General features: G+C 50.1%; 1 protein-coding gene across 2 annotated transcripts in view; it reads left to right on the forward strand.

The window, feature by feature from the left end:
- The window catches only part of SDK2 (sidekick cell adhesion molecule 2), a 309,774-nt gene that overhangs the window by 174,778 nt on the left and 109,122 nt on the right, over nt 1-25,874 (forward strand). For both annotated transcript variants that reach the window (XM_064270812.1, XM_064270813.1), the window contains exons 3-5: nt 3,013-3,119; nt 16,282-16,429; nt 25,577-25,710. In XM_064270812.1, the coding sequence (XP_064126882.1) occupies nt 3,013-3,119; nt 16,282-16,429; nt 25,577-25,710 (389 nt within the window). The remainder of the gene's footprint in view (nt 1-3,012; nt 3,120-16,281; nt 16,430-25,576; nt 25,711-25,874) is intronic.

Consider the following 25,874-nt stretch of genomic DNA (forward strand, 5'->3'; position numbering starts at 1 on the left):
GTTGCTTCCAGTGTCTCTCTGTTTCTGCTAGTACAAGCAATGCTACAGTGAACATCCTTGTGCATATTTTTTGTTACATTTTTGCAAGCCTATCCAAAAGGCCAGCTCCCAGGAATGCCACCTCTGTGTCAAAGGGCGTGCATATTTTAATCTTGATAGATTCTGCCCCAAAGACTGGACCAATTTATACCTCTACCCACAGACCCCAGAGTACGCCTTCCCTTCCCCTTCACCCTTGCCATCCCTGGGGACCATCACACCTGTAAATCTCTGGCAGTCTGATACAGGAATATTAGCCTTGACGTTGTTTCGATCAGAATTTCTTTCATTGTGATAGAGGCTGAGCCATCTTTTCATGAGTTTATCGGCCATTTCTATTCATTTTCTCTCCTTGGTGCTTTTTAATATCAGATTCCGTTTCCAAGAGTAGAGAGTCTCTAGCCCATCACCTCTTTCACCTCCCTGTCTGGTCAGCACACTGCTTTTGAGACTCAAACCATTTCCCCAGAGCTGACCTTCCTGGGAGAGATGGGGAGGGCGCAGGCGAGAGAGGCCGCTGGTGACAGGGTTGAGGGACGGATTGAGAGGATGGAAATTTCCAGAGCTTGGTTGCCTGCTATCTCGCCATCTCCACTCTCCGCACAGTTGCACCAGACAGATAAGAACTGCAGCCGGTGGCAGAGATAAGGGCCTCAGGCAGCCAGACAATTCTGGAAAATGCTGTGCAGACTCAGCTCGCACCCACCTTGAGTCTGGGGAGAGCACAGTCCTAGAGGGGCAGCAAGGCCCTTTGGGGTCTGATCTCAGGGCTGAACTGCTTAACAGCTGGGCTTAGGGACAGAAAGGCTGTGTGGGGTCCTTGGCTGTGCCTCTTACTATGTGTAAGACCTCAGGTCAAGTGGCGAGATATTTCTGAACCTCAGTTTCCTCACCTCCAAAATAGGGATTCTAGTGAAAGTACCAACTCCGTAGGGTTATAACCAAACCTAGTACGGTTGAGTAGATCCCGACTCATGGCAACCCTGTGGGTTACAGAGTGGAACTGCTCCATGGTGTTCTTGGCTGTAATCTTTACGGAAGTGGATCGCCAAACCTTTCTTCTAAGGAGCCTTTGGGTGGGTTTGAACCGCCAACCTTTTGGTAAAGATTTGAGTGCCAGCTGTGCTACCCAGGGACCTCCATAGAGTTAGTGTGCAGATTAAATCGAAAACTCTCAAATGGTGACCCATGACAACATTCTTGCCTGTCCATATATGATGAGGACAGTGGAGATAACATAGTGGCTGGTCATAAATAAGAGTTAAAAATGTATTAAAATTGCCTTGATGCCGAAGCACTGTTTCCTTTTCGTGATCTCAGAAATGTCCTTTTTAAATGAAATGCTGATCATTGCTATTTATTTTTCTCTCCCTGGCACTTTTTTCCCCCTTTTTGGTTGGTTGGTTTTAATGATCTTGGCAAAATAAAAATTTGACAGTCTTCTGTTGATCCTCTTCTTTTTTTTTAAGTTTTACTGGTCCGTGATCTCCAATAGCCAGGGAACCGCTGTGTGAAATGAAAAGATACAGGAAAAGTACTTAACACAGTGGCTGATGTGTAGATGGCGCCCTGAAAGTGGTAGTTGTTGTTGTTATCATTGTGGTGATGATGGTGTGATGACAGCCCCCGCTGGAACTCCTCTAAACACAACTGGCAACTCCTGGGAATTAGGTTGCCCTGCTCCTTGGAAACTCTATGGGGCAGTTCTACTCCATCCTATAGGGTCGCTATCAGTCAGAATTGACTCAACGGCAATGGGTTACGGGCCCTAGGGTTGGCACACCTAGGGGCAGGTAGCAGTGAGCTCGTCCACTAAGTCAGCAAACCCAGGACACACAAGGATCTGGGAGGCACATCCTAGGCACAGCCCCTTGTGCCTCTGAGAACCCTGCTGGACCGTTACTGAGGGATGGGAAAGGTGCTCACATATGGGTACCAGGGGGACTAGCCCCTGGTCCCCAGCACCTTCCCAATGGGCCCTGGTGGTCAAAATAGTTAAGGTCTCAGCCGCTAACCAAAAGGTTGGGGATTCGAACCCACCAGCCCCTCTTGGAGAGAAAGACCTGGCTATCTACTTCTGTAAAGATTACAGCCTAGAAAACCCTATGGGGCGGTTCTACTCTGTCACATGGGGTTGCTATGAGTCAGAAGAGATTCGAGGGCATCTGACAACAAAGAGCACCCACCGTTCACTTGGCCTTGCTGCCAGAGTCTCCTCCCACCGACCCCACAGCCTCCCAGCCTCTGGCCAGGAGAACCCCACCCCACAACGTGCCTGCTTTCCAGCTGCCTGCCCCCCCTCACACACACACACCTCCTCTGTTGCTCACTGAGGCAGCAGGCACACGTTCCTGGAGCAGCCTTCCAGGGGGCCACCTCCCAGTCCCATATCCTGGCCTGAGAGCCACACCCACAGGAAGCCTGCACGTCTTGCCCTGAAGGCTCCCCTGTTCCTGTCACAGGGCTGTGGCAGGGCTGTCTGAATTTTAAGGAGGGACTGATGGATTGCGTTTTGGGAAACATGTCAATGTCCCTTCCTCCGTCACCTCCATCAATTTCAATTAATATTTATAACATAATCCTGTACCTGGCCAAAAAGAAAGAAAATATGTTCCCCCCTCCCCCCGCCGTTCTCGGTGGTATGAGTCGCAGGCAGGGAGGACAGCAGCCTGCAGCTGATTTGACAGCCCCGGGAGGCCTGGTCACTGAGAAGGTCAAGGGCTCAGACACAAGCCTCCCGCCTCGGGGAATTACAGGCTACTCCCCAGGCAGCTAAGCAAAGGCCTGTTGCCTTTGGGAGGGATCCTGTATTGAGAAGGGTCTTCCTGTGACCCCACAGCATGACCAGAGAGTTCAGAGCTCCCTGGTGCTCTTCATTCCAGAAGAGGGTGGGGTGGTACCCCCTGACCCCAGTCCAACCTCCTGCATCCTGCAGCTGCTGGCGTGCTCACTGGCTGTCTCCTCTGCCCGCAGGTACATGATCACCAGCCTGGACCGCACCCACGCTGGCTTCTACCGCTGCATTGTGAGGAACCGGATGGGCGCTCTGCTGCAGCGGCAAACGGAGGTCCAGGTGGCCTGTGAGTACCATGGTGCCTCGGGGTGGGCAGATGGGTGGGCAGGGGCCAGGGGCAAGTCTGCAGACCCTCATCCACCAGCCACACTCTGGGCTGTAGCCAGGCCTGCCCTGCTCAGTCGGTGCTAAGGGTGGGCCTTTCCACTTGTCTGGATGAGTACCTTCATTTTATAGTTGATAAAACCAAGGCCCCAGAGGAGCCGGGAGTTCTCCAAGGTCACTGCTGATAAGTGACATGAACATCTTCCTGGCTCTGGGCATAGCATTCTTTAAATGGGACTGGCCATTTCATTTCTTAAAAGAGGCCCCTCTTGTTTTGATGACCTCCTCTGGGGTCCTCCCTACACTTGGGGTCTTCCTCACAGCCGGCCTGAATCACTCTGTTTGGAGACTTCCTGGGGCCCCCATGTCCTCAACTTTTCCATCCTCCGACTGACTCAGCCCTGGAGCACGAACAGCATGGGGGCCCGCCAGTCTTCAGGGAAAGTTCGGGGATGCCTTGTGGTGTGCACCCCAACTCTAAGGGAGAGGGCAGGGTTGAACAGAGGTAAAGTGGTGAGCCCTTACTGAGTCACTGGGGTTAGCAGCCTTCTCCCCAACCCAGCAGGGTTCCTCAGATGGAGGAAGGAGTGGACAGCTTCAGAGACCCCAAGGGCGTCTCAGGCACGGGGCCCCAGACACCAGTCAACACCTACCGTGACTCACATATCCCCTACCTGCCCCCCATCCTAAAACACCTGCTGTGCACCAGAAACTGGGTCTAATTATGAGCAGTCCCATTCTGGGATCCTTGGCGGGGGGGTCTAAGATTGTATTGTGGGGCGTGAGAGTGTGGAAAGCCTTAGTGAGCCCTCAAATTTAAAAACAAAGGACCCCTCTCTGCCAAAGTCCATGAGGGAGCTGGCTACTTAGAGAGAAGTGGGGGAGAAAGAGCTAAAAGAAAATCTCAAGTGAGGCAGAGAGTGTTTATAATAATTATGGAAAACAAGCATAATCAAAAGTGGAGGACGGACTGACCTCATGAATCAGCGCTGAAGGCAGCTCGCCCTTACTCCAAAGAGCGGAAAAGCCCTGAATTAAAGTGACAGATGTCAGGCGGCTGTCAGTGCCGACAGGACCCCATGGAGCTGCGTTTAGCCAGTGTGGAGTCCCGCAGGGCTGGGGGAAGGCAGTGGTCAGCTCACCCCAGGTCAGATTCCCATCTGTCCAATGTGTCAAAGACTACCTACCTCCTCAGCTTGCCAGGAGCATCTATTGAGGTAAGAGGTGCCAACTCACAGCCAATGCCAGCACGGGGTACACCCCCAATCCGTGGGAGTCATTGATGAAAAATTACATATAATATTTATTGAGTTTTTGGTGAAAGTTTACACCGCAAGTTAGGTTCCGTTTGAGAATTTCCACACAAGTTGTTCAGTGGCATTAGTTACCTTTTTCACAATGGGTCAGCATTCTCTTTAATTGTGTTCTGGGTGTTCCATTTCCAGTACTCTAGTTTCCCTGCCCCATTATCTTCTCACTTTCGCTTTAGAGAAATTGTTGACCTTTTGGTCCCATGCGGATGGTTTTTTAGTGAAGCACCATTCTTCTGGGTAATAACCTTTATCTTGTGTGCCACTGCGCTCTTTCACTGAAAGGTGATCTCAGGGGATAATTTCCGTTCAAGATTTAAAGAGAGTCTCAGGGCAATAGTCTCAGGGAATCCTCTGGTCTCAACTGGTCCGGTTAGTCTAGGCTTTTTTAAGAATTTGAGTTTTGTTCTACATTTTTCTCACATTCTATATGGGACAGACCAGAGAATGGAGTGGCCTTGGGCAACTGCTGTCCCGACCGAATGCAGAGCAAGTGAGCCAGGCACCGTCCGCTCACCCCCTGCGCTATCCTACATCCCCAGCCACCCCTGTGCCACCACACACAGTGGGATCCCCACCCTGCTCCCCTGCCTCTTAAACCCAAACTGCCAGAAGCCTGCACGGGGCACCCTGGGCTCCAGAAGCCCCCCGGACACAGTCATAGCCACCTTTGTCATGGAGTCCCCACAACGTTACACGTGATGCTTATTGGTAAGCTGTGCAAATGTGGTTACAGGTCCCTGCAAAAGGCCAAGGGATGCCTTGAGGGGCTGAAGGATGCATGGAGTTGGGGAGTACCAGGCGAACCCCTTCCAGACCACCAGCTGCCGCACCTCCGGCCCACACAGAGAACCGGCCTCTGATGCCGCCCACGTGCGGCTTTGCAAGTTTTGAAGCTCCTCCTTCCATAATGTTACAAAGCAGAAACCTCTATTTGAAGCCTTTTGGGTCCTACAGCCAGGGAGTTAGGGAAGCCCTAAAAACTCCCATCTGGCCATCGAGAAGCAAGCTGATCCTGACAGGCTAATGAAGATTTCCCAGAGCCTCACCTGGCCCTGGTGGCAAGAAGGATGAAGGAGAGAACAGTCCTCCCTGGCCTGGAAGCCACGACCCTGGTCTCATTTGCTTGGCAAATTCCTCTCATCCCGATACCCTCTCTCTCACTGCGGGACCTGAAGAATCCACTGTCCAGCCCCCTTCCCTACCTACCTTCCAGGGATTCTGGGCGCAGGTAAAGGTGAGATCCGGCAAAACCATTTTCAACCAGGGCAGCACTCACTCCTGCATGTCAGGGTACCAAATAGTGCATGCCCATGCCCCGTGGGCCTCATCAGAGCCTACAAGCAGGACCCCCTATCCTCACGTTACAGATGAGGAAACCAAGGCTTGGCGAGATTCTGTAGCATGCCAAAGTCACACAGCGAAGGGGTATCGGGCAGGATTTGGACTCATGACTGTGGGATTCCAAATTGGGCCCTTTACCACGCTGCTGCTTGAGGGCAAGAAGAGAAAAATGAAAATGCGATGATGCGGGGAGGAGGGTAGTGATTACCTGCTGGGGTCAGGGTTCGAATTGATCAGAGGGACACCCCATATTGTAATATTCTACTTCCAGATGGCCTTACAGATAGGTTCGTGTCCCCACTAGGATAAATGCTATCCCACACCAACACACAGAGTAGATGGTAATCCACTTTTCTCTGCTGTCAGCAGGCAAGCAGAGAAAAATGCCTACAGAGAGCTCTGGGTTCCTTTGTGTGCCGGTCATGACCTGGTGCCTTAGAAAACCCCCATGCCGTGGGGCTGGGAGGGGTCAGAAAACATGGATTTTAGCCTAGACTGAGATACTGACTAGTTGAAGACTCTGGACAGGCCTCTTCCCCTCTCTGGGCCTCAGTTTCCTCATCTGTAAGTGAAGGTGGTCTCAAAAATCCACCTCAGCGCTGATGTTTATTTAATAAGGTTAAAGCTGCTTTCTGAGGCAGGAGGAGGAGCGGTGCCGTCTCCCAAAGAAGCTCAGAGCCAACCCTGCCCCCGATGCAAGCCCTGGGCTGGGCACCTGGGGAGCGGAGGGGGTGCAGACAAAGGAAGAATAGCGCCCCCATCTTCCTTGAAAGGCTGAACACACACCCAAAACAACTCGAAACAATCGCACCTCAACAGGAGCAGGTCCCCTGTGCTAAGTAGACACAGTGCAGCCTCCAGAACATTCCATCCTCGAGGGCAATTGTGTCAGTGACCCTCCCCAATGGATTCCCAGGACAGTTCTGAAGGAAGGACTCTGAGAGGTCCTGTGAGCTGCACGTCCAAGTGGGGAAACCAAGGTTCTGAGAGGTTAGAGGACATCCCCCAGGTCCTGCAAGCTGAACCTCCAGGTGGGAAAACCGAGGCTCTGAGAGGTTAGAGGACATCCCCAAGGCTCTGCAGCCAGCATTTCTACCATCTTCCTTTGCTCTCACTGCCATGACTCCAATAAGGTGTAGCCGTGAATCCAGCCATGAACCTCAGTTCCAATCACCTCTTGCTGGCAGTGTGCCCTTGGACGCGTTATCTCACTTCTCTGTGCCTCTTGTGTAAAGAGAATGCAAATATTAGTACCTCCCTTGTCCGACTGCCTGAGGAAGGTGAATCAGTGCACCCAAACCTCACCCAGCCTACAGGGACGTTTGGGAGTGGTAGGCTTCCTTCTCAGGAGGCTAACTAGGGAAGGCGTCCTAGAATGGACATTCACAACTGTCCTCATTTGTCCACCTGAGCAGGTGCCCCTCTCTGTCCTCTGGGGCAGGGGCCCACCCAGGTGCATAGATGAAGGACGTGCCGCTGTCTCAGGCTCTGGCCTTGTGCTTGCACCACCCCGAGAGTGAGTGTGACCCCTTAAAGTTTGTACACTCAACCCACACTCATCTCATCCTGGTGTCCCCACCCTGCAGCTCTCCCAGGCTTACGCCCTACAAACCTCCTGCATCTGCTAACCTGTCAGTCTTACAGGCACACACGCACACACAGTTCTGAGACAGTACAGCCCACTTCTCCCAAATCCCTCCCTCTCCCGCCTTGGTTGTGGCTGCCCCCCAGGGTGGGCAGGTTTGGTGGTGGGGCTCCAAGCACCTGGTTCCCTGGATCCCTGGATGGCTGCTGCCCTTTGGAGCCCTTTTCTGAGACCGGGTCAGGCAGCCCCACCCCTGGGTCGTGACCCCCAGACTCACTTCCCAAACAGACTGTGAATCGGGTTCTAAAGAGAAATTAATAAGGCAGCTGTACTAACAGCTAATGGTAATGGCAGTCGTTAAAAAAAGATTCTTTACATGTTTTTAATTACAGCAATTAAGGGAAGTCAATAAAACATCTCTCCCCTTCCCAGCCCCCTTCCTGTCTTCCCCCCACCCAGAATCTCTTCTTTGTTTTTTTTTTTTTAAGTTACCATAAATTTCTGACAGGAGGCAGGTGGGATGAATGGCCGGGAGGGCTGGGAGCCGTCTAGATCCTGTGGGCACCTCTGTGTCGCCTCACCTGGGCCGACGCCGCCTCCCACCCCCGCCCTCACCCAGTTGGCTCAGATGCGGAAGCCCCAACCCCAGCCCCAAATCTGCCCACATTCCACACACTCCATTCTGGGAGTCTGGCCTGCTTCCGCTTCCACCAGGCAGCTCTGCAGCCCCCACACAACACTGCAGGTGAGCAAGCTGTTGTCACGTGGCAGAGGCCTGAAATGCCACCAGTAAGCCCCTTTTCCTGCATCCCCAGTCTGAGGTGTGAGCGCTGAATGTAGATTATTTGGGGACCATGTGCCGTGCAGGATAACATTATCGTGTCTCTCTGGAGAGCCGGGTTGACCTGAACATTTAATTCATTCATTGAACAATAATCACAGTATATCCATTACAGGCGGGGCACTGTTTTAGACAGTGAGGACACGAATGGGGACAAAACAAAGATACCACAGTCCTCAAGGAGAGTAGTGGGGAAAACACAAGTTATAAAGTGAATATAATGTATAACACGTAACATATAATATATGGAGCCCTGGTGGCCCAGTTGTTATGAGCTCGGCTGCTAACCAAAAGGTCGGCAGTTCAAATCCACCAGCCGATCCTTGGAAACCCTATGGGGCAGTTCCACTCTGTCCTGTAGGGTCACTATGAGCTGAAATCAACTTGATGGCAATGGGTTTTATATAATAGATAAATGCACAGTATCTAATATGGCCCATGGTTTCCATATGATATGATACATAATATATAAGACCCATGAAGAAAAATAAAGTGAATCTATTATGTAATATTTAACGTAATATAGATACATTATGAGTTGGAATCGACTCGACGGCACTGGGTTGGGTTTATAGATACATAATACATACTACATATGTTGTAAACTGCTGAATTGGCCCCTGACTCATGGCAATCCCATTCACAAAAGAACAAAACACTGCCCAGCCCTTCACCATTCTCATGATGGGTTTTGGATGGGACCATTGTGATCCACAGGGCTTGCAGTGGCTGATTTTGGGAAGTAGATCACCAGGCCTTTGTTCCTAGTCAGTCTTAGTCCGGAAGCTGCTGACACCTGTTCAGCATGATAGCAACAGGCAAGTCTGCACTGTCAAATGGGTGGTGGCTGTGCGCGAGTTACATTGGCGAGGAATCAAACCCCAGTCTCCCTCATGGAAGGTGAGAATTCTACCACTGAAACACCATGGCCCTGATAATCCCAGGCACACAGGGTTCGGAACAAACTAAATAAATCATAAATTGTTTAAGGATGCATCTCTATGTGATAAAGCACAAAAGAACAGCAATGACATGATTGTCACGGCACTGGGGATAGCAATTACCTCTGGACAGGGAGGGCATGTGACTGGAGAGAAGCACCAGGAAGAGGGGGCCGTTATTTTGTCAGTGTTCTATTCCTTAAGCTGGACTGTGGGTACCGGAGTGTTTGTCTTATTCGCCTTTTTTATACTATACATATAATTATATTTATTCTTTTGTATGTATGACGTGTTTCATGATAAAAATGTTTTACAAATAAATAAAACCAAGGAGCATATTCTGAAGCGGAATGTATACTTTAGGAGGCCTTTTAAGATATAACAAAGACGTAAGAGTCATTTTGAGGCCACATCCAGCTGTGCCCCCAGGCCCACACTTCTTTGCTCTTGGGGGGATTTGCTGGGAAAGTTTGATCAGTGCTGCAGGGTATACCGTGGCGTATTAACAAGCATAGGCCTCTGGGAGCAAGTGCAGTAAGTCTGCTGTTTCTTCCTGAGTGTGAATGAGCTTTCCTGGGGATTCTGGATCCCAGCCGCTGTCCTCCTTTGGCCCCCCTTTCCATGGGTCTGGCTGAATGAGCTCTGTCTCACCGCTGCAGTTTAATGTCCCCGTGGCTGTGCCCTGGACCCCAGTGAACAGAGGCGAGGGCTCTCTGAGCAAAACCAGAAAGCCCTTTGACGAAGTGGAGTGGAGAGAATGGAAGGGATCGGGGGCTTGAGAGCCAGAGGTAGGTGGGGAGGTTGTAGGATGGAAAGGTGGAGGAACGTCAGCTGCAAAACCAGGACCAAGGCCAGCTGTGCCCTTCATCCATCCATCCATCCGTATACACATACATACGTACATACATGTTATTGTTGTTGTTGTTGTTAGGTACCATTAAGTCGGTTGCAGCCCATATGTGTACAACAGAAGGAAACACTGCCCAGTCCTGAGCCATCCTCACAATCATTGTTATGCTTGAGCCCATTGTTGCAGCCACTGTGTCAATCCATCTTGTTGAGGGTCTTCCTCTTTTTCTCTGGCCCTCTACCAAGCGTGATGTTTTTCTCCAGGGACTGACCCCTCCTGATAATATGCCCAAAGTATCCAAACATTCATATGCATATATATATAAATATATACATACATACCGCTGTCAATCCATCCATCCATCCTCCACCCCACCATCCCTCTATCCCTACATACATAACATATATACATACATGCAGTCATAGTGACCCAACAGGACAGAGTGGAACTGCCCCATAGGGTTTCCAGGGAGTACCTGGTGGACTCGAACTGCTGACCTTTTGGTTAACAGCCAAACTCTTAACCACTACACCACCAGGGTTTCCATATACATATATACATACACTCATCTAACCATCTGTTCTTCCACCTCTCCATCAGTCCATCCCTCCATCCACCATCCATTCATATATCAACCATCCATCCAAGCATCTATCTATCCAACCATCCAAAAATCCATCAATCACTCCACTCATCAAACCCTTTATCTCTCAATCCATCCATGTATCCATCCACTGAACAAACCCATGACTCTATCTACTGGTTTTGTTTTATTTCCTCTAACCAGTCCCTCATTCCACATCCTGGCCTTCACACACTGTCTTTCTTCTGGACCAGAACAAGCTCTCTCCCTCCCCCCACCCCCGTACACATAGCTATCTAACACCAACTCATTATTTACTTCTCAGCTTACAAGAAGCTTCACCCCACCTCCCAATCTAAAGTAGGTTCCCCTGCTGCCACCTGTCATAGAAAGAAGCCAGTTCCTTTCTTCCAAACAATTGTCATAGTATGTCATTGAATGTTTGTGTGTGGGTTGGTTTGCTTGTACCTTTCTCAATGACCAGACTACAAGCTCCTCCAGGGCAGGGACCAGGTCTTTCTTCAGTTCTTAGCAAAGAGCCTGTCCCCACCCTCAGTAGGCACTTAAACAAGAGCTGTTGAATGATGGCATTGGGTGAATTTACAGAGAACCAGGTGTCTCGTATGGATTTGCTCATGAATATCCTGCCTTTAGAAGCTTACAATCTAGTAGAAAGAGATAAAGAACATACATGAAGAATCTTAATGCAGGAGAGAGACTCATCATGAAAGAAGCAAAGAAGAAATGCAAAGGGCAAGCCAGGTTTGAAGGCTGGCCCTGCCCAGCCTAACTGCTTACCGTTGGATAAACCACTTTATCTCTATGAGCCTTAATTTCCTCACCGAAGAAATGGAGCTAATAATACAAGAGAGGAAAAGGAAGCACTGTTACCATGAAATTGCTTGAAATTGTTTAAATATATCTTCTGAGCACGTGAAAGGTTTTTTTAAAAAGAAAATTATTCTAAGAACTGAAACCAGTGTGATTTACTGATGTGGTTTTTACAGACAAAGCCAAATAATAGAAACTAATAAACAGCTAGTAAATATTTACTTATTAAAATTATGCTTGTCACATTATTGTAAGGAGTCAATGAAATTATGCGTGTGACGTGTACCTAGAAAGAAACCTGGCATAGGGTAGGTGTTTCACAAGTCTTTGTTCTTTAATTCTGTTTGTATGGCTTGGGGTCATCTTTGCTGAGGAGGTGTTGTTTAAACTAAACTGTGAAAAATGTTTAGAATTCCGATAGAGTAGTACTGCAAATATTAGCTACAGTTTTTATAGCACTTTTATATACTCTTTAAGTTTCTATGGCTGTATAACAAATTACCCCAAAACTTAATGGTGTGATACAATCATTTATTACGCTCACAGATTCTGTGAGTCAGTAATCCAGACAGGCAGTCAAGGCACAGTGGCGACAGCCTGGTTTCTGCTTTACAATGACGGAGACCTCAGCTGGAAGACTTGAAGGTTGAGGGCTCTCATGTGTTCATTCACATGTCTAGTGTTGATGCTGGCTGTTGGCAGGGACCTCAGTTCCTCTCTATGTTATCCTTTTCCATGTCTGCATGGGCTAGATTGGGCTTCCTCACAACATGATGGCTGGATTCCAAGGGCAAGTGTCCCAAGAGAGAGGCAAATGGAAGCTATACCTTTTGGATGATCTGGCCTCTAAAGTCACATAACACCACTTCCAGCATGTTCTATTGGTGGATTAGTCACACGTCCCCCAGATTGAAGGGGAAGGGATATAAACCCCACCTCTCAGTGGGAGCAGTGTATACCACAATGTAAGAAGAACATGTGGGATGGGAGATAAATATTGATGCCACCATCTTTGGAAAGATACCGCCTGCCATACACACATGATCTTACGTAATCCTCACTAAAACCTTATGAGAAAGGTTCTATTCTTAAATCCATTTTACAGAAGAGGAAATGAAGGGTCAACAAGGTAACGAGTTGTGCCCCATTATAGCTAGTAAATAAGAGAACCGAGATTTGAAAGCCACTAAATATTACACATAAAACCAAAAACCTAGTGCCATCGAGTCGATTCCGACTCATAGCGACCCTATAGGACAGAGTAGAACTGCCCCATAGAGTTTCCAAGGAGCGCCTGGCGGACTTGAACTGCTGACCTCTTGGTTAGCAGCCTTAGCACTTAACCACTACGCCACCAGGTTTTCCACTGTTACACATACTACCTACCAAATGTAGAGCAAGGATGCCAATAGCAGGTTTTCTTTTTTGAGGCACTTAACTGCCTAGATGCCTCCAGGATGCTGTTGAATCGTGGCATGTTGGTGAATCATAGCTTGTTCTGGTTGCATTCCAGGGAGGGGCCAGGCACTTCCCTGAGGTGGGAAGTGAGGTGTAAGTGATCCAAGGTGGTAGGAGGTAAAGCAAGATGGGTGTGGGCATAAAGACAGAAAAGTAGATTTGGGTCAGGTTAAGGAGGTCCCTGAATCCAAGCAAGGGAGTTTAGGCTTTCCTGAAGCAATGAGGAGATACCAAAAGGTCTGAGCAAGACAGAGACGTGATCAGAAAAATGAAGCAGGATCAGCGTGCAAGATGGATCCAGATGTAGGTGACCAAGGAGGGAGTCAGTGTAGCCTGGGCAATGGGGCTGATTTGTTGGTCCTCTGGGGGAACAGAGGGGCCTCGGGAAATGAGATTGGTATTCCAGAGGAAGAGCCGAAGGGCTTTGTGGGGGACAGGGAAGGGAAGTACCACACAGCTACAGACTCTTAAGACTCCAGGGTATGAGCCTAGGTCATTGGAACAAGTTGGGGGCAGGAAGCTCCGTTAACAGAAGGAAGAAAGCAAGAAGGAGGGCTTGGCAAGGAGGTGAGTAAGAGCTCTCCTGGTGGAAATACTCAGCAGACTGTTGGAAACAGGGTCCTGGCGCTCAGGAGGAGCCAGAGCAGGAGTTGTGAGAGTTGTTCGCAGAGAGATGGTGGTCAGAATCTCCAGGTTAGGTGAGCCCACCAAAGGCGCAGTGTGGCTAAAAAGAGAATCAAATCCAGGACTTGGAAAAGGAGTGTGGCCCAGTGGTCCTCGAACTTCAGGGTATAGCAGATTCCTCAGGAGAGTGAATCAGGAACTCAGAGGCAGGTCTTTTCCTTGGGACAAAGAAAGGTGGGAGCCCCTTTGTGTGTTTACCCTGTCCCCAGGTGATTCTGAGACCCACCGAAGTCTAAGAACCACTGGTTTCAGCCAAGATAGCAGTTCTCAACCTTGGCTCACATCGAAACCACCTGTTGTTGTTAGTTGCCATCTAGTCAGTTAAAACTCATGGAGACCCCAAGTGTGCAGGGTCGAACTGCCCCACAGGGTTTTCAAGGCGGTACCTTTCAGAAGCAGATTGCCAGGGCTGTCTTCCAAGGTGCCTCTGGGTGAGTTCGAACCGCCAACCTTTCAGCTAGTAATCAAGCGCTTAACTGTTTGTGCCACTGAGGGACTCCTGGAAGTACTTATGCAGCTTTAAAAAACCTGATGTCTAGGTCCCACTCACTCCCAGAGACTCACCTCTGGGAATACTGGAAGCTCCTCCAGGGATTCTAAGGTGCAGCCAGAGGGGAGGACCTTGCTCTCTCTGTCAGCTCTAGGGGAAGATCTTCCCTAGCCTCTCTCAGCTTCCGGTAGCCCCCCACCCCCAAGCCTCTTTTGGTGTGTAGATGCGTGGCTGTCCTTCCTCTGTCTCTCTGCGTGTCTTTTCTCCTCTTTTATGAGGACAGCGCTCGGATGGGATTAGGACTCATCCTATCCCAGCATGACCTCATCTTAACTGATAACATCTTCAAAGACACTATTTCCAAACAAGGTCACGTTCATGGGGACCAGGGATTAGGACACAGTTCAGCCCGTAACAAGGAGGGAATGGAAGAAAGTTAAGGCCTGTAAGTCAGGGGTCTGAAACGTCACCGCTGTAGGAATTGTGAAGGCCAACCCCCACCCATGCCAATGAAGTCAGAGGCTTTGGGGGTGGGGCCCCAGCATCAGCATTTTTTCACTCCGTGGGTGGTTCTGACACGCAGCTAAGTTTGAGGACACACAGTGCTTCTCACACTTGACTATGAACACACTTCCTGGGGGTCTTGTTAAAATGCAGGTTCTGATTTAGCAGATCTGGGCTGCAGCCTGAGATTCTGCATTTCTAGCCAGCACCTGGTGGGTGCCCATGATACGGTCCACAGACCACACTTTGAGTAGCAAAAACCAGTTGCCATTGAGTCGATTCTGATTCATGGCAACCCCACGTGTGTCAGAGTAGAACTGTACTCCGCAGGGTTTTCAATGGCTGATTTTTCGGAAGTGGATCACCAGGCCTTTCTTTCGAGGCTCCTCTCTAGGTAGACCCAAACCTCCAGCTGTTTGGTTAGCAGCCGAGTGTGTTAACCACCCGTGCCTCCCAGGACCTCTTGAGTACAAAGATGTGCATTCATTTTCAAGAGACGTGGTGGTCAGCACGAACACCCCTTTCCTACACCCCATCTCAAGCCACTGCTATGGGAATCAGGCGTTTCTTGATCCCAGTGGGCAGGCGGGCTCCAGAAGTTTCCCACCTGTGCCTGTTCTGTTCTCTGCTTCCCCCCCGTCTGACAGAACATCAGCGCCTGGATAACTGTTTCCCCTCGTTATCTGCCAAGTGGGTAGGCCTGTTTTAAAAAGAGCAATATGGTGTTTATGTTCACACATATGCACAACCTCACACACTCCCCGCCCGAGGCATAGGGGAAACCATCTCCTGTCTCCACACCATTTATGAATGTCACTGTATCTTGGGTCCTGAGACCACACCCCCTTCTGTGTATACCTCCTTCCCTCCTCCCAAGGGCATAGAAATCTGGCCTAAACCTGCGGTACTCTAGGACCGGGAAGGAGGAAAAGCTCCACCTGACTCCAGAGTCTGCAGTCTGCATTCAAATCCTGCCTCTGCTCCTTCTGCTACCTGTGTGACCTTGGGCAAGTTAATTAGCTTCTCTAAGCTCATGTGAGCAGTTTTTTTCAGTTGCAATATAATCACCAACCTTTCGTGGTTTTTCCATGAATCAATGGATATAAAAGCACAGGAGCCTTAGGGGGCAGTGAGTGTATGTTAATGGGGAAGGAACAATTCAGAAAAAGAGGGAGAGGATGGCTGCACAACTGGAAGAATGGAATTGATGTCACTGAATTGTACATGTAGAAATTGTTGAATGGGTGTATGTTCTGCTGGTAAGTTTTCAAAAACAAACAATAAATAAAATAATTTTTTTTTTTTTTTTTTTAAGCCAAAAGCACTGGCAGTGCACGGCGGGACGTGCATGGCTTTTTGTATGAGAGACTTAATTGATTTGTAAACTTTCACCTAAAGCACAATAAATAAATTTTTTTTTAAAAAGCCGAAAGCACAAAGCTGGGCACATCCTTGTGATGGGTTAGCGGATAAGTGATGGGGGAATGAGATGCCCTGAGTGTGGTGAGCCCAGCTCCGGGCACATCCTGGGGGTGGGTTACAGGGTGGCGATGGGGTGTTCTGAGCCTGGTGAGCCCAGCTCCAAATGCTCCCCTCCCCCATAGCATCCTGTCTGTCCTGCATTTTCCTGCCTTTGCCACCACCGCCAAGCAGGAGCCTGAGGCTGACCGCCACCTGATCCCTGCTCGCTCTCCCTCCTGCAGACATGGGGAACTTTGAGGAGGGCGAGAAGCTCCAGATCGTTTCCCATGGAGAAGCCGCTGTCATCCGTGCCCCCCGCATCGCCAGCTTCCCCCAGCCGCAGGTGACCTGGTTCCGAGATGGCCGCAAGATCCCACCCAGTAGCCGCATGTGAGTGCTCTTGGGGAGGCGGGGCTGTTGCACCTTGGAAGAGAGACCCCCCAAGAGCTGAGGAGGGCTCAGCTTTTCCAGACTGTAGCCAGATCTCACAGGAGGACAGGAAGTTCAGTTTATAGGGAAGAGAGGGGCTTTCTGGAAATGTCAGTCTCCTTCCTGGGGACCCCAGGGCATTGTCTGCTCGCGGGAGAACACTTCTGCCTACCAGAGCTCTTTCAAAAACCACACAGCCACATCCAAAGGCGCCGTCACCGTGGTTACAGGCCCAGGACTCAGGCCAGCAGTGCCAGGGGGTGTTGGAGGTTGCTGGCGTCTCCTCACGACGGAGGAGGAGAACGGCTGAGTCCCGGGTGTTTCCGTTGCCTGGGTGTGGCTGGGTGTCCCCTGGTGTATATTTTGGCTGAAAGGGGGAGGTGTGTCCAGGAGAGCCTGGGGTGAGGGAGACACACAGCCCTTTCAGGGCTAACAAGGACCCTCTGTGTGCACCCCTGGTGGCGGTTGTGGCAGCTTGGCTTGTGGGCAGGACGATGGAGCCAACACCTTACACCTCCACAGATCGCTCAGAGCAAAGCGTCTCCTTCCGGGATACAGCCGGCCTTCCGGCCCCCCACCCCCTTAGGGTCTGGAGCTGGCCCCAGCTTTCTACTTCTTAGCTCCAAGCCTCACCTACCAGTTGCCATGGAGTCAACTCTAGCTTATGGCGACCCCGTGTGTGTCCGAGTAGAACTTCGTCCCATAGGCTGATTTTTAGAAGTAGATTGCCAGACCTTTCCTCCGAGGTGCCTCTGGGTAGACTCGAACCTCCAACTTTTCCTTTAGCAGCTCAGCTTGTTAACTATTTGTCCCACCCAAGGACTAACTCCCACCCACTCCCAGAAAATAAGAAAGGCCACCTTTCTACTGATCTACTCAGGGCACCCCGTAGACCGAATAGCCCTGTGGATAGAGGCAATACCTGGTCTCTGTAGAAAGCAGAGGACTAGACAGACAGCCCTGGCCTCTGGGGAACATTAAGTCTAGTGAGAGATGCATATTAATACTAACACAATAATAACACCATAGCGGTAATCGTGGCTGTCACTGAGTGTCTGCTATGCTCCTGGGACTGCTCCGTGCACACCGCAGACATCCTCTCCTCCGGGGTCGGTGCTCTCCACCAGGGAAGACTCCCTTTCAGCTCATTCTCTTTTCTGTCCCCAGAGCACATGCTCAAAAAATAGTTATCAAATGAATGATCCTCACAACAGGCCTATGAGGTGACTTGTTTTATGCCGTTTTACAGATGGGAAAGTGAAGCTCCCAAAAGTTTAGCCACTTTGCCAAATTGCATACAGCAGATAAGTGACTGGAAACCCTGGTGGCGTAGTGGTTTAGTGCTACGGCTGCTAACCAAAGGGTCAGCAGTTCGAATCCACCAGGCGCTCCTTGGAAACTCTGGGGCAGTTCTACTCTTTCCTATAGGGTCGCTATGAGTCGGAATCGACTCGACAGCACTGGGTTTGGTTTTTTTTTTTTTTGTTTGGTAAATGATGGGGCTGGTTCCAGGCTCACCTGATCTGAGTCAGGATCCTTAAATTCTGTCTTATGTGAAAAGTATGGGGTGATAAGCACAAAGGCATAAAGGATGAAAAAACAGGATAAAAAGTGATTGCATTTGTGGAGAACTAGGCCCAGTATGGAGCCCCTGGGTGGTGCAAATGGTTAACACGCTAAGCTGCTAACTGAAATGTTGGATGTTCTAGTCCACTCAGAGGCAGCTAGGAAGAAAGGCCTGACCATCTGCTTCTGAAAGATCACAGCTGCTGAAAGCCCTGTGGAGCACAGTTCTACTCTGACACACATGGGGTTGCCGTGAATCAGAATTGACTCGATGGCAACTGGTTTTGTTTTTTTACTATTATTGTTTTTGGAGCTTTTTTTTTTTTTAGTCCCGATACGGGGATTCTCAACCTGTCTACCTACTGAAATCATTCAGGGACCTTTAAAATATGTTATTCTTTGGGACATACCCCCTAGACATCCTGATTTCATTGAAATGGGGTTTGATCTGGACATCAGAATTTTTGAATGCCCCCTGAGTAGTTCTAAGGTGCAGCTAGGGTTGAGAATGCCTGTCCTAGTATGTGTCCATTACTGGCATCCACAATAATGCTGCATCAAAACTGTCCCAGTGCCTGGAAACAATAGCGCTTGTTTTTCTCCTGAGTCTGCAGGTTGGTGATTTGGGCTGGGCTTGGCTGGGCGGTTCTTCTGGTCTTGACTGGGTTGTCTCACTTGTCTGGGGTTGGATATGGAATGACTAGGCTGACTCAGCTCTGCTCCACATGAGGCTATCTCACATGCCATGGGTGGCATCAAGAACGAGATCCTGCAAGCCAATCAATTGGAAGTGGCTGCCTAGAATACTGTGTTGAAAAGGATTCTGAGGCCACATCCTGACTCGATGGGAAAGAGCACATAATTGATTAGTAATGTCTGCCATGGCATCAGGAGGGGGCATGTCGGCTCTCATCTCCAACATTTACCAGTAGATGAAACCGATTCCCCAACCTCACTCCCATCATCCCTTTCCTAATACCTCTCCCCATCCCCTTCTCATTCCTGGCCTCTTCTCCCTCCCCGCTTTCATTCGCAACATTCTTTAGCATCAGGATAGAGCAGTAGCAATCCTGGTGCACACAAAGACTTCCATGGTCACACCCACCCCCACCAACATCTCAGCAGTGACAGAGGATTAATATTCATAACTGAGACAGTGGGGCCTCTAGAAGGAAGTTCTCTGCTGTTGGTGCATCACAGATACATGTCTGATGGGTGCTATCAGCTGGAGGGGCTCAGAGGGTGATGAAGGCATGTGCTAGCTGCACAGGGATACCCTCCTGCTGGGGCGTCCATGGCCATTAGCAACACCTCCCACTCCCTGGCCATTCATTGTTGAAAAAGAGACAAGATTCCTACCAAGGACACACGCTGGGGCCTTTGGGCAGGTTCTAGGATGAGTTATTTTATTCCTAATTAAATTATCCAGGGAGCCCTGGTGGCACAGTTGTTAAGTGCTTGGCTGCTAACCAAAAGGTCAACAGTTCGAATCCACCAGTCACTCCTTGGAAACTCTAGGGGGCAGTTCTGCTCTGTCCTGTAGGGTCACTATTAGTCAGAATTGACTCAACGGCAATGGGTTTGGTTGGTTTTTTTGTTTTGTTTTGTTTTTAGTTATTCATCGGGTCCCCATGGAACCCAGAAAAAGTAGGAGTAGTGGGTAGGAGGAAACCCTGGTGGCTTAGTGGTTAAGTGCTATAGCTACTAACCAAAAGGTCAGCAGTTCAAATCCACCAGGTGCTCCTTGGAAACTCTATGGGACAGTTCTACTCTGCCTATAGGGTTGCTATGAGTCAGAATCAACTTGATGGCAACGGGTTTGGTTTTTTTTTTTTTTTTGGTTTAGTGGGTGGGAGGTGGGGTGGGAGCTGGACCAATCAGAGGAGTGGGATGAGTCACGGTATGGCCGAAAAACACTGACCCTTACCTAGAGTGTTGGGTCCTGCAGCCCAGCCCCACAAGGTTTCTTCTACCAGGTTCTTTCAGGGCAGCTGCCTTGGAGTGGAGGTGGCTGGAAGCCCACGTGAGTGCACTGTGGAGGTGAAGTACCGTGGAGGTGAAGCCCAGGGACCTTCCCGAGAAGCCATAATGCCAGTCCTCCTGAACTGTCTGCTAAGAATAGAGAAGGGACAAGTGAAAGGGCCCTTGCACTTCCCAGCCTCCCTGCCTCTCATTCCACTCCGCATCTGAAACTCGAACTCGCGCCCTGTGGATCTGAGTCTAGTGTGCTTTCTTCTAGGGAGTAGTTAAGGCAAGGCTAGCTGCAGTAGCAGATGTTGCTTGTTGTTGTTGGCTGCTGTCTAGTCGGTCCCTGACTTACGGCAACCCCACGCACGACAAAATATAAACACCATGCCGTTCCCATGATCGGTTGCACATCGGATCATTGTGACCCACAGGGTTTTCATTGGCTGACTTTTGGAAGTAGGTCACCAGGCCTTTCTTCCTAGTCTGTCTTAGTCTGGAAACTCTGCTGTAACCTGTTCAGCATCATAGCAACCTGAAAGCGTCCATTGACAGATAGGTGGTGACTGCATATGAGGTGCATTGGCTGGGAATCGAACCAGGTCTCCCGCACGGGAGGTGAGAATTCTGCCCTGAAGTATCACTGCCACAGCAATAGCGATGCTGTTGTTGTTGTTGTTTGTTGTTGTCAGGTGCTGTCAAGTTGGTTTTCAACTCATAACACCCCACGTGACAGGGTAGAAGTGCCCCGGAGGGTTTTCTAGGCTGTAATCTTTACGGAAAGCAGATCACCAGGTCTTTCTCCCACAGAGCCACGGGGTGGGTTCAAACTGCCAACCTTTTGGTTATCAGCTGAGTGCTTAACCATTGCTCAGTAGCAGATAAACCCCCAAATCTCAGTGCCTTGACACCACCGGCGTTTGTTTCCTGCTCATTTAAAGTCCTACCAGAGGGAATGTAAAATGATACAACCATTTTGGAAAACGATATGGTGCTTCCTTAGAAAACTAGAAATAGAAATACCATATGATCCAGCAATCCCACTCCTAGAAATATATCCTAGAGAAATAAGAGTTGTTACGCAAATAGACATATGCACACCCATGTTCACTGCAGCATTGTTCACAATAGCAAAAAGATGGAAACACCTAGGTGCCCATCAACAGATGAATGGATAAACAAACTGTGGTACATACACACCATGGAGTATTACACAACGATGAAGAACAACGATGAATCTGTGAAGCATCTCACAACATAGATGAATCTGGAGGGCATTATGCTGAGTGACATAAGTCAATCACGAAAGGACAAATATTGTATGAGACCACTACTGTAAAAACTCATGAAAAGGTTTACACACATAAAAAGAAACAATCTTTGATGGTTACGAGGGAGGGGAAGGGTGGGGATAGAAAAGCACTGAACAGACAATAAATAAGTGGTAACTTCGGTGAGGGGTAAAACAGTACACAATACTGGGGAAGCCAGCACAGCTTGTACAAGGCAAGGTCGTGGAAGCTCCATAGACACATCCAAACTCCCTGAGGGATGGAATTGCTGGGCTGAGGGCTAGGGGGACCATGGTCTCAGGGAACATCTAGCTCAGCCGGCATAACAGAGTTTATAAAGAAAACGTTCTTCATTCTACTTTGGTGAGTAGCATCTGGGGTCTTAAAAGCCTGTGAGCGGCCGTCTAGGGTATTCCACTGGTCTCACCCCTTCAGGAGCAAGGAAGAATGAAGAAAACTAAAGATACAAGGGAAAGATTAGTCCAAAGGACTAATGGACCACATCTACCACAGCCTCCGCCAGACTGAGTCCAGTACAACTAGATGGTGCCCGGCTACTGCTCTGATGGGGATTACAATAGAGGGTCTCAGAGAGAGCTGGAGGAAAATGTAGAGCAAAATTCTAGCTCAAAAAGAAACACCAGACTTGCTGGCCTGACAGAGACTGGAGAAACCCTGAGAGTATGGCACCCAGACACCCTTTCAGCTCAGTAATAAAGTCACTCCTGAGGTTCACCCTTCAGCCAAAGATTGGACAGGCCCATGGAACAAAAGAAGACTAAAGGGGCACACCAGCCCAGGGACAAGGACTGGAAGGCAGGAGGGGACAGGCAAGCTTGTAATAGGGAACCCAGGGTTGAGAAGGCAGAGTGTTGACATGCCATGGGGTTGTTAACCATTGTCATAAAACAATTTGTGTACTGTTTAATGAGAAACTAGTTTGTTCTGTAAGTCTTCATCTAAAGTACAATAATAAAAATAAATAAAGTCCTACCAGAGCGGGGTGCTCTCCTCCACATAGTCATTCAGGAACCCTGACAGACGGGGCTTCCAAGATGCCCTGCTCTGACAGGCAGGGAGAGAGAAAACACAGAGGGTCATGCAGACGGTTATATGGTCACAGCTTGGAAGTGGTGCTCATCACTGCCCCCACTTTCCACTTGCTCAGTCACTGTGCCCCCTCCCTGCCTCCACAGATGCAGGGGGGCTGGGCAGCAGGTCACTGGCTGGGTGGGCACATCCCAGCAACAACAGCACTCTACAGAAGGAGAGCTGGCCATCCCATCTAGAACAGGGTTTCTCAGCCACAACACCATTGACGTGTCGTGTGGGATCATTGTCTGTGGTGGGAGCTGTCCAGTGCACTGAGGGATTATGAGGAGCACCCAGCCTCAACCCACTAGATGCCAGTAGCACCTACCCATGGTTGTGACAACCAAAAATGTCTCTAGAAATTACCAAATATCCTCTGGGAGGCAGTCAGCCCTGGTTGAGAACCATTGATCTAGACGGGTGGGTCATACTGTGAACAGAGTAGAGGTGAGCAGGCCTTGTGGGCAAGGAGAGAAGCTGCGGGTGGGAGACCAGCTCATCGCCAGCCTGCAGGCAGTCAGGTGGCCCCGAGGGGTGCCAGGTTGTGCCAGGTGGGCCCGTTGCGGACTTCTTAAACGTGCTCCTGTGGTAGCCATGGCAACAGGAATGGTTGGGGACGTGGAACCAGTGTCCTCCTCAAGTGTTGCTGCCCATCAGGACTGTTGGTGGTACCCACACCAATTTCTCTCAGCCCTGAGGTTTGACTGTGTCCTGGTGGTGGCCATGTGTGAGGGAGAGAGACAGAGAGACAGGCAGTAGGCTGCGGGCCACCTCAGAGCAAATAGGGGAAAGAACAGAAGCAGCCGGAGGAGTCAGACTCCCTCAACTTGAGGCTGGGCGGTCCTCGCAAGCAGCTGAGTCCACCCTGAGCACAGGTGAGGCAAGGCTGCATGCTCCTTAGCAGCTGGGGCAGAGCTGGGGCTCTCTTCCAGAGCTCACCCCAGACCTCGGCCAGTGCCCTGCATGGAAGGACACACCCCACCTCCTTTCCCCAACCCTTGCTCACCCCAAGATACACCAAGGACAGGGAGGAGGCCCTGCAGGAGACCAGAGCCCACTGAAAGCTCCCCAGTGGAGAAATGTCACCATCCTTGTCCCCTTTGTCACTTTTAAAATAGTTTAGCCTGGCTCTGGCCCCACCTCCATTAGCCCCTTAACACAAACCAAACCAGTTGCCATCGAGTCAGTTCCGACTTACAGCAACCTCATGCATGTCAGAGTATAACTGTGCTCCGTAGGGTTCTCAATGGTTGATTTTTCAGAAGAAGATTGCCAGGCCTTTCTCCTGAGGCACCTCTGGGTGGACTCGAGCCTCCCACCTTGAGATTAGCAGCCAACTGTGTTAACTGTTAGCACTACCCAAGACTCCAACATCTCATTAGGTGGTGGTTAAAAGGGCCCTCTGGAAAAAATTTAATAATTGAACATCGTTAGGGTACCCAAGAATTGGGGCATGGTGGCTTTGCCTCTGTACTCCCCGGAGACCTGTGGATGGTGTGAGGCTCAGCATGTGAAGGACCAAAACCAGGAGAGAGGGAAAAACCCAGCACAGCCAGGCAGGGAGAGAGCTGGGCTGGCCAAGCGTTAGCAGGATGTTTATTTGAGAGCCTGTTTAAGACTGTAACATTCACCTAATGGGAAATTTTGAAAAGAATTCAACTGGATTTGTCCTTGTTAAACTAACATTAAGGATGTTTAACAGCTGTCTCGGGCACATCGCATTAAAATCGGAGATAGACTTGACAAACTAATGGTTTTGTTTGTCATTGGGAGAATTGGAGAGAGGGGGAAACAGGCGGAGCCAGCGTGGGCAGCACTTCTGGGCTGTGCTGCCCACTGTTAGTGGGGGAACCTGCTTCCGGCTTGGACAAGTCCTCCAGGCTCCCTGGGGACCTGGACTGCTGCGGGTCTGCATGTGAGATTTCAGCACCCAAGCCAAAACCAAACCCAGTGCCGTTGAGTCGATTCCGACTCATAGCGACCCTATAGGACAGAGTAGAACTGCCCCATAAAGTTTCCAAGGAGCGCCTGGCAGATTTGAGCTGCCGACCCTTTGGTTAGCAGCGGTAGCACTTAACCACTATGACACCAGGGTTTCCGATTTCAGCAAAAGGAACGGGGTTGGTGGCAAACAGCAAGCCTCCTTTTCTCTCCTAATCAGCTGGGCTGGTCCCACTCTCATTGGCTGGCTCCAGCGAGGTGGAAACTGATACCCAAAGAAGGGGCTGGAGGAGCTGTGAACCCCAGGACTCTATGTTGTAGGTCACCTGCGGCCTTTGAATCAACCTGAACAAAGCTTCTTGTTGTTGTTAACTTCCATCAAGTCAGAACCTGACACATGGTAGCCCACAGACAACAGAACATTTCTGCCTGGTCCTGTCCATTCGGGTGATCCATGTTCTGTTTTGGATCAGATCATTGTGATCCACAGGGTTTTCAGTGGCTGATTTTCAGAAGATCACCAGGCCTTTTTCCTCATCTGCCTCAGTCTGGAAGACTCCACTGAAATCTGTTCAGCGTCATAGCAACACACAAGCCTCCCCGGCCAGACAGGTGGTGGTTGTGCCTGAGGTGCATCGGCCAGGAATCGAACCCAGGTCTCCTGCGTGGAAGGCGAGAATTCTAGCACTGAACCACCACTGCCTCATAAACAAATTTAGCGTTAGGTTTAAGACTCTGATTCTGGAATAGCCCTAGCTCATTTCTAAATTCATTATCATCGCCCATTCATTCATTCATTCCACAGACATTTCTTCAGTGTCTGCACACACGGTACAGAGATGACAGCGCACAGATGGACGGGTGTTGTAACAGAAGAAAGGGCAGGATTCCACAGTGCTTGTGTGAAAGACCCTGAGCCCAGTCTTGGGAGGCGGGGCCCAGGGAAGCTTTATGTAAACGCTCCCAGTCTCAGACCTGCAGACATGAATTGGTGTGTTTGGGTCTGATCCCCAATGCTGGCAACACGTTGGCACTCGCTACAGGCTAAACGTAGCTGGGGCTACGAGCCACAGGTGTAAGCAGGAAATGGCTTGGGAAAGTGGGCCGGAGGAGGAACTCTGGGATGCAGCCCCCATTCTCTCCAGCAGGGAGAGGGAGGTTGGGCCAGCCCCCCTGCTTCGTTCCCTGCTCTCTCTGCGATCCTCAGAGCCCCTCAGGCCCTGTCCAAGGAACCCTTTTTCTCTCTTCCCAGAGCCATCACGCTGGAGAACACCCTAGTCATCCTGTCCACAGTGGCTCCCGACGCCGGCCGCTACTACGTGCAGGCTGTTAATGACAAGAACGGGGATAATAAGACCAGCCAGCCCGTCACTCTCGCTGTGGAGAGTAAGTAAGCTCAGGGCTGGGACTGCGAGCCAGCGGGTCATTAAATCCTGGAACTGCGCTCCAGGGAACCATGGGGAAGATGGAATGGTGGGTGGGTACAGGTTGGCAGGGAGGAGCCACCCAAGGAGGAGGAGGTCTGAAGAGAGAACGAGAAACAGCTTGGC

This window comes from Loxodonta africana, chromosome 18 (genome assembly GCF_030014295.1).
Source record: "Loxodonta africana isolate mLoxAfr1 chromosome 18, mLoxAfr1.hap2, whole genome shotgun sequence".
Classification (NCBI taxonomy): Eukaryota; Metazoa; Chordata; class Mammalia; order Proboscidea; family Elephantidae; genus Loxodonta; species Loxodonta africana.